Source organism: Mauremys reevesii, linkage group 1 (genome assembly GCF_016161935.1).
Source record: "Mauremys reevesii isolate NIE-2019 linkage group 1, ASM1616193v1, whole genome shotgun sequence".
Lineage (NCBI taxonomy): Eukaryota > Metazoa > Chordata > Testudines > Geoemydidae > Mauremys > Mauremys reevesii.
Window position 1 is genome coordinate 105,801,420 of NC_052623.1, and position 9,305 is coordinate 105,810,724.

General features: G+C 38.8%; 1 protein-coding gene across 1 annotated transcript in view; it reads left to right on the plus strand.

The window, feature by feature from the left end:
- LOC120404794 (DNA repair protein complementing XP-G cells) overlaps nt 1–9,305 on the plus strand; it is a 74,896-nt gene extending 65,591 nt beyond the window's left edge. The window contains exons 22-25 of the mRNA XM_039537818.1: nt 988–1,132; nt 6,183–6,383; nt 7,046–7,130; nt 8,484–9,305. Of these exons, the coding sequence (XP_039393752.1) occupies nt 988–1,132; nt 6,183–6,383; nt 7,046–7,130; nt 8,484–9,041 (989 nt within the window). The 3' untranslated portion in view covers nt 9,042–9,305. The remainder of the gene's footprint in view (nt 1–987; nt 1,133–6,182; nt 6,384–7,045; nt 7,131–8,483) is intronic.

A 9,305-nucleotide genomic window follows, 5' to 3' on the forward strand; every position in this document is an offset into this window, starting at 1 on the left:
CTTTTGTGGCAGAGTTTGCAATTGCTTATGTGAAAAAAGTGTTATGAAATTACTTGTGTTTTTAACTATCTGTGATACAGTAGTATACTTGGTTTTGGTCTGTTTTTTGTGGAAAAAATCAGTTTCACTTTCTGTCTGCCATCTTTCCTGTTCTTCTTTTCTTCTGCACATGGTTCCCTATGCCCAGTGGTCTTTCTCTCCTGCTGCCATGGACATATAGACATTCTGATTAGCCTGATGGATCGTCCTAGCATGCACGCTCCTCCCTTCTCCTTCTCCATTGAAGTAATTTCTGGAGTAAGTTGGTAGATCTAGTCCCTGAGGAGTGGTTCTGGTTTTCTGTCATCTTATAACACCACTTCCTAGTAGTGGCAGCTAGGTTGACTTCTCCTCTTCCTTTCCAGAGCCTGGAGGCCTGTAGATGCAACTTGAAGCAATGAACATCATCATCCTGTGTCCTGCCAACACAGTGTGATCAACCTCCAGCCAGGGAGCATAGACCACACAGTTTGAGAACCGCTGCTTTTAAGCTATTTGAATACTGAGATTCCTGACTTTATTGTGTTTTGTGTGCAGCATTGGTTCTGTCTCTGAATTCCTGATATCTAAGCCAATAAACTTAGGTCAGAATTGAAGATGGTGAGACATAGGTGTGTGAGGGTTTTTTTTTTTTTTAAGATGTAAAATAACATAAAGGCCAAAAATTAATGCAAGTTCCCAGGGTTCCAAACAGCATTTAATTTTGACTCTAAGGGGTTGTCAGATACAGTACTTTAAAGCAATCACTAAGCTAGCAGTAATGTTTTGAGATTGGTCCAGCATGTAAAGCAAGCCCTGACCTTGAATCAGAGTAGCTTTTATCTCTGTTAATGCCTGTGCATTTTCCTGTTACTGTTTTTATTTTCAGATAAGGTGCTATTGTTGTCTTTGGGAGAACAGAGTTTAAATTCATAGAGTAATGTCTGGTTTATGTTTTCTGTCTTACAGGGTTAGACAGAAGCAAGTTAATTAATTTGGCCTATTTGCTTGGAAGTGACTACACTGAAGGAATCCCATCTGTTGGCTATGTAACAGCAATGGAGATTTTAAATGAATTTCCTGGGCCTGGAATGGAACCGCTCTTAAAATTCACGTATGATTTATTTGATTTTTCTTTCCATAATACAGATGTTTTACATATTTTTCTATCATTTTACCGTGTAAAGAGAGATGTTGCGAATATAGGTGAAGAGTGCAGGTTATAGAAAACAACATAGCTATCATAGAATCATAGGCCTGGAAGGGATTTCAGAAAGTCACGAAGTCCAGTCCCCTCTGCTGAGTGAGGACCACGTAAACCTAGACCATCCCTGATACGTGTTTCTCCAATGTTTCCTTAAAATCTTCCAATGATGGGGATTCCACAGCCTCTGTTTGATGCCTATTCCAGAGTTAGTTACCTTTTATAGTTAGAAAGTTTTTTCTAATATTTAACCTAAATCTCCCTTATGTAGTAATGGGCTTAATCTGCAGCGTCCTACATTCAGTGAAAATGGAGAACAGTTGATCACAGGGCTCTTTTCATAGCAGCCCTTACCATATTTGAATACTGTTGTCAGATTCCCCCCTCAGTCTTCTTTTCTCAAGACTAAATATGCCCAGTATTTTTAACATTTCCTTATAGGTCAGGTTTTATCACTTATATATATTTTTTGCTCTCCTCTAGACTCTCTCTCTCTCCAATTTATCTACGTTTTTCCCTAAAATGTGGTACCCTGAACTGGACACAGGACTCCAGCTGAGGCCTCATCAGTGCCGAGTAAAGTGGGACAATGATCTCCCGTGTCTTACATACAACCCTATTGTTAATATACCCCCAAATAATATTAAGCTTTTTCACAACAGCATCACGTTGTTGACTTGTATTCAATTTGTGATCTACTGTAATCTAAGTTTTCTCTGTAAGCCACGCAGCAACCTATTAAGTGCCGCGTAGGCACTCAGGGCTGTGGCGGGGAGAGGCGCCTTAAGTAGTACTTTGCACTTGTTTTAATTGAATTTAATCTTGTTGATTTCAGACCCATTCTCCAATTTGTCAAGGTCATTTTAAATTCTAATCCTGTCCTCCAAAGTGCTAGCAGCCCCTCGCAGGTGGTATCTACAAATTTTCTAAACATACTCTCCACTCCATTATCTAAGTCAGTGGTTCTCAGCCAGGGGTATGCAGACATCTTCGAAGGGGTATGCCAACATATCCAGATATTTGCCTAGTTTTACAACAGGCTACATGAAAAACACTAGCAAAGTCAGTACAAACTAAAATTTCATACAAAGAATTTGTTTATGCTACTCTGTATACCAGTGTTTCTCAAACTAAAATAAATCGCAATCCCCAGGTTGGGGAAACAAACACCCATATAGTATACAGCAGTGTTTCTCAAACTAGGGTTGCCGGCTGGTCGTGGCTCCCACTTGCTGCAGTTTGCTGCTCCAGGCCAATGGGAGCTGCTGGAAGCAGTGCGGGCCGAGGGACTTACTGGCCGCCGCTTCCAGGAGCCCCCATTGGCCTGCAGCAGCGAACTGCGGCCAGTGGGAGCCACGATCGGCCGGACCTGTGGATGGGGCAGGTAAACAAACTGGCCTGGCCTGCCATGGGCTTTCCCTACACAAGCGGCTACCCTAGTTTGAGAAACACTGCTGTATACTATATGAGTGTTTGTTTCCCAACCTGGGGGTTGCGATTTATTTTATAATATATGGTAAAAATGAGAAAGTAAGCAAGTTTTCAGTAATAATGTGGCTGTGACCCTTTTTGTATTTTTATGTCTGATTTTGTAAGCTAGTAGTTTTTAAGTGAGGTGAAACTTGGGGTACACAAGACAAATCAGCCTCCTGAAAGGGGTGCATTAGTCTGGAAAGATTGAGAACCTCTTCTTGCCTTTTTATGTCCTTTGCTAGGTGTAACTCATTTTGTTCCTTAACCTTTCCGATTTTGTCCCTACATGCTTGTGCTATTCTTTTGTACTTCTCCTTAGCTATTTGGAAAGGTTTCCATTTTTTTTGTAGAATTCCTTTTTTATTTTCAGGTCATCAGAGAGCTCCTGATGGAGTCATATTGGCTTCTTCTTATCCTCCCTATGTTTCCTTTGCACTGAAATAGTTTGCAGTTGTGCCTTTCATATTGTGTCCATTAGAAACTGCTATGGGACCTTACCTACCAATTCTCTGAGTTTGTTAAAGTCTGCCTTTCTGAAGACCATTGTCCTTATTCTGCTGCTCTTACTCCTTCCTTTCCTTAGAATCATGAAGTCTATTATTTCATGATTACTTTCACTCAAACAGTCTTCCAGCTTCAGATTAGCAACCAATTCGTTTCCGTTGGTCAAAATCAAGTCCAAAATGGCTACTCCCTGACTACTTTCTGATAGAAGAAGTTGTCCCCAATGGATTCTAAGACTTTAACTACCCAGACATGTGTTTCCCATATTATTTTTCAACAGAAAATATCCGCTTAAGACTCCCATTACTTACCAGGTTTTGTGTTGTAGATATTTGTTGTTCTAAAAATGCTTCATCCATCTCCTCTTCATGATTTGGTGGTCTATAGTAGATTCCTGCCATGATGTCACCCCTATTTTCCCACCCCCTTTTATCTTATCGCCGAGACTTTCAACTGGTCTGCCTGTCACATCCTTCTGAATTTAGGTTATTATTAGCTGAAGTGGCAAGGAAACAGTGGGATGTTCTGATGTAGCTAATAGAATAAAACTGGAGAGATTTGGGTTTTTTTAGAACTGTGCAACTGCTTCAGAGTTCATTTCAGAGTTGGACTCCTAGTGGAACACACATGCCGTGCCCCCCCACACCCAAGTTTGGGAGAAGGTGTGTTCTATATTTTTTGGTAGAAGGAGGAGAATGAAGAATGGGAATTAGACTGCCTGAAAAGAGACATACAAAGGTTAGGATAGAGAGGGGCAGAGACAGGCTGTGGGTTACGTGAAAGAAACGGAAGGGTCAGGAGGGCATGTAAAGAAGGGTCACTGAAATAGAACCCAGGATTCCTGAGTTTCTACGTTGTTTTGCTATCTACCAGGTATCCCCTTCTAGTGGCTGGGCCGTATAAAAGGTAACAGCCTGTTATTCCTATCAGTTAGGTGGAATAGTACAGGTCTGTGCTGTGGACCTAAAGGCGGTCCTGATGATGACCCAAATGGGAGGACATTATTGTTTCACATGATAGAATTTCTGTATTTTCATTTTGCTTTTCTTAAAATCTGGGAAATATTATCTCCCCCTCGTCACCCTCCAAAAAAATTATATGAATGTTAACATTGCAAAGTCATGCATTTAAAAGTTAATAAATGCTGGAATTAAGGTTGTCCCATGCAACCTTTAATTCAGCCCCCTTGTACATATGCTTTATGATACAGTCTTTCATTACATGATCACAGACACTTTTTTTCCCCACATAACTCCTGTCTCACTCAGGGGACAGTGTGAATGGTGTTCTGGGAATGAATCAGGGTTATGTACTGAATGTGTGTTGTCTGTAGGACCCCAAGCTCATTTGTTGCAGATGTTGGAAAGTGCATAGCTAATGAGGCCTGGACTCACAGGAAGGGAAAAGACTATTCCATTTTTTAGGAAGCTAAATCCTGCCCTGAAAATTTGGATTCTGTCTTTGTCTCTTTCAGAGTTCGCACATGTGATGCTGGGTGAGTCATTGAAACCAAAGCTTTCCAGGGTGGCTACTAACTATGTGCTCTTTATTATTTTGGGTACTCGGTTTTAGATAACTGTGGTCAGACTTGTAGAAGTGCTGAGCACACACAACTGAAGTCACAGGACACTATGCAATGAACATATTAAGTGTTTAAAAAGGCTGAGTACACTGAAAAATCAGGTCTTAGGTATGTTGAGTTAGGCACCCAAAATCAGTGGACACTTTTGACCATTTTGAATGAAACCTCTGTGACTCAGTTCCCCAGTTGTAAAATGGGGAGGATAATACTTCCCTACCTTGCCGGGTGTTGTAAAGATAAGCTCATTAATGTTTGTGAAGTACTTGAATATTATGGTGATGAGTGCTGTAGAAAAGCCCATGAAGAAACTAATTCTGTGTTCACTGCAGTGTTTGGATGGTTGTGCAGCCAGTTTGGCATGGGGCCACATGGAAAGTGCATTGTTAGCTATTCACTATTTCTTAGCAGCATCTATCCTTGTGCACTGAATGAATCTGGGGTCCAGTTAAAACAGTATGTAATCAAGACTATCATGCTTATGAGCAAGGCTGGGGTGGGCATGGAGGGGGGTTGGAATTAAGGCTGCATGAGCAACCTTAATTCAGGCACTTTCTAACTTTAACACTTTTTGAATATGGTTCCTTTGTATCTGGTTTATAAATATCTGCGTGGTTGGATTGTATTTTCAACTGTTACTATTTGTAGGTAATATTCCCTCATCTTTAGAAGTCTTCTGGCAAGAGGGCAAGTGCTTTGAAAGGAACAGTGGGCCTTGAGCTGAAGGGTGCACGTGATCCTGTTAGTGAGGATTAGCGGGAGACATTACTAAAAGAGATTTAGTAAGTAGGAAGGCTTCCATGTTTTCCAATAAAAATTGTTTTAAACCACTTATAAATCCATAGCACAGTTCACTGGAGCCAAATTTTTAAAATTTCATGGAGCAGTTTCACTTGGAAGTGGGCTTACCTGGGGCTATGACTTTTTATTTTATATATATATATATATATATATGTGTGTGTGTGTGTCATTTTTTGTTACAAAAGTCATCCAAGAATCATCACTATGTGTGGAACACTTTTCCTCAGCTCATCAGTAAGGCCATCACCCTCTTTGTATTTATGTACTTCTTGAAGACCCACTTCTGTTGTGCTGCCTTTGAGGAATCTAGTTGACTTCTACTGTCCAGACCAAGATGTGGCCAAAGATCACCTTGACCACTGGTACTTTACAGGTTGTGTATCTTCTCCCTAAAGTGTCTGTGTGCCTTTCGATTGTATGCTTCTTGGGGCAGAGATTGTGCCAGCTTGTTGTTTGGAAATTGCCTATCATGTCATGGCACTACTGGAAACAAATAAGAAATAATAATAATAAAGGCTGTTTAAGTTCGCTTGATAGCCCTTAATAGTCTAAAATGTATTTTACTGAAACAACTGAATGTCTGTCTCCTCCTATACTCTTCAGTGAATGGTGGACTGAAGCTCAGAAGAATAAGAAAATAAGATCCAATCCACATAATACCAAAGTAAAGAAAAAACTGCAGCAACTGCAGCTGAGTCCTGGCTTCCCAAATCCAGCAGTAGTAAAAGCTTACCTGAAACCTGTGGTGGATGAGTCAAAGGGGTCATTCATCTGGGGAAGGCCTGACGTAGAACAGATCAGAGAATATCTTTTTACAATCATATCTGGTTGGAGTTGTGAACCAAAGTTGTTTGATAGAAAAGAATGCATGAGTCTATTAGCAAGTTCAGTAACAGAGAACCAAATTCTACTTGTCTCACTTGCATGAGGAGTGATATCGTAATCTCACTCACTTCAAGCAAAGGTAAGGTGAGGAGGATTTCACTTTAAACATAAACAAAATAAGTGATTCCATCCTCGCTTTATTTAGCATCCCTTGCCACAGTCCATGTATTTCTTGCACTGACTGCAATTTGAGATACAGCACTGTGTCTAAAAATGGATGGTCCATAGTTAGGTAACTAAATGAAGCCTCTGGTGTATATACAAACATTGTGGGTTTTTTCTTTTCTTCAGGTTAACATATTTTTACAACAATATTAGATGTAGTCAGAGGGATCTTTTTGTTGTGTGATACACAGTTAATGGATAATAGAAAAGAATAAGCTTTTCTGGAGACATTTGCGATAATACCGGCAATAGTTGTTACTAGACCTTGAAATTTCCTTTGTTTTTACAGTACAAAAACTTTTAGGTACAGTATCTTTTAGAGATGCTTGGTTATGTATGGAACTTCCGTTTTTCACATTCATACTTTGGTAGTAAGAAGTGTTTTTTAATTTTTGATGAACCTTAACTGCCTACACATTCTGTCAGAGTTGCTTTGGCTGGACTAGGACAAAGACAGATGAAGTCCTTTTGCCTGTACTTAAACAGCTGAACTCACAACAGGTAATCGTGTTATTGGAGGATTTTATGTAGTTTAAAGCTGGCTTGAAAATTTAAAATCTAGTATTTTTAAAATAACCAGCAAAGCTTCAACCAAAAGTATATTATAAATCCAAATCATTTAACAGACTCTTGATCAAATTCTGTGCTGAACTACAACCCCTGCAATTCCATTGAACTTGTGGGCTGTCACAAGTTGTAAGTCAGCATGGAATTAGGCCTTGTGTATGTAGATATTAAAATTGTAAGTACATATATTTTTAAAATGACATCACATTAGATTTTAAGTTCTTTTGGGTGTAAATATTGTACAGTTTGTGTGCTGTGAAGCACTTAGATTTTACTAATTTACAGCATTTAAAATTATACTAATAGTTCTGCTGCCTGTCAACTCCTGAGTTCAGGCTTCTGTTTGTTCTGCAGTAGCTGATATTACAGATTCCTAAAGCACCATACTCCCTACTTAATCCCTACTTTTGATGCATTGAAGCTTGGCTCCTGTAGGATTTTCAAAGCAGCCTTGCCAGTCTTCCATTCATGTAAAGCTTCATCTAGCTGAATGTTTTTAAATGTTCTCTCAAACAGTTTGGCTAAGTGAGGTTGTACTGTATTCCCTATAAAGCTTTATATGTTAGTAATAGCATCAGCTCTTGCAGGGAGATGCAGATCCCTGAATACAGGAGTAAGCAGATATGAAGGAATTGCTTTTAAAATACTTTGTTTTATAACACAAATATATTGATAACTTTTAAATCTGCACACACTGTTAACAATGTGGCATCTTAAGTGACTCTTTCAAAAAGGTTGCAGTTAAGACTTAAAATGTTGCAGTAAGCATTCAATTCATTTGATCAATGAGAATAACATTTTATTTCATTGGTTTGTGCAAATTAAAAGCATAGTTGTAGGGTTTAGTTAGGAAAGCAATCATTTTATTATGTTAATAGCTTTGCATTTGAGAATATGCTAATAAGTATGTGTGTGTGCAGGTCTGGGAGTCTCCATTTGTGCTGTAATTGCAAATAACGCATGTTAGAAGTATGAACACAGTATTTGTAAAACGTGAAGGGAATTTTGCTTCCTTAGCCATTAATTTGTTTCTTTAAACAGGGCTGTAATGTTTCTTGCTCTAAGGAAGCTTTTAAAACTTAATGAATAATTATATTATTGTATAATTACTAATCTCTTCTGGTAACTCATCTTGAACTCTGTATATACTTGTGATTCATATTTCATTTATTTGAGCAGTCTTTGTTCTACACCAATTTAGACTATTGCATAATCTATTTTATTTATAGAATGCCTATCACCATGGTATCTAAACTTCACCTCTTTAATTATTGCGTATTCTTGTAGACTCAACTTCGAATTGATTCATTCTTCAGACTAGCACAACATGAAAAGCAATCCATTAAGAGCCAGAGACTTCGAAGAGCTGTGACTTGTATGCGGAGGAAAGAAAAAGAAGCAGCAGCTGATGAGGCTACTGCTGTTGTAGAAAGAGAATTTAAACACGGTGAGAAAACTAAAGGAAAAATACATAACATAGACATAACAGATGGAGCTACTGCAGCACAAAGCCAAAGGGTAAAGAGGAAAAAACATTCAAAGTCCAAAGAGGAGAGTTTCCATGGAGGCGGTTTCATTGGTGAGGTGCAGCTGTCAGAAGCATCCAGTGGGTCTTCAGGGGAGGATTCTGAAAGCGAAGTTTTAAGTAAGAGCAAAAGAGGAAAAACTGTCAAGGAATCAGCAATTCAGAAAAACACAGTGAGACAGGAGGAAGACATGAATAGTAGCTCAGGTGGTGAGGATGGAGATGAAGAAAACACAGTCATGGTGACTGCCCGATCTGTGTTTGAGGGCAAAAAAGGGAAATCATGGACTAAGAGAGGAAGAAAAAAGAAAAAGTGCTAACTGTGGGTTTTTTTGTGTTTTTATGATCAAGTCTTGATTTGTACTCTAAGGAATTCTATGGTAGAAAAAAATAAATGTAAATTATCCCTTGTTTTTCTGTGTGTATTGCATTGACATTGTGACTAAACTTTAAATAAGAGGAAGTTTTAGCAATCTTGAATGGCAGTTTTTTCAGGACAATTATTCAGAAGGTCTAGTGTTGGTCTTTTTATTCAGTGAAAGTTTCCATTAAATAAATACTTTTTCCAGAGTTATTTTATAAAA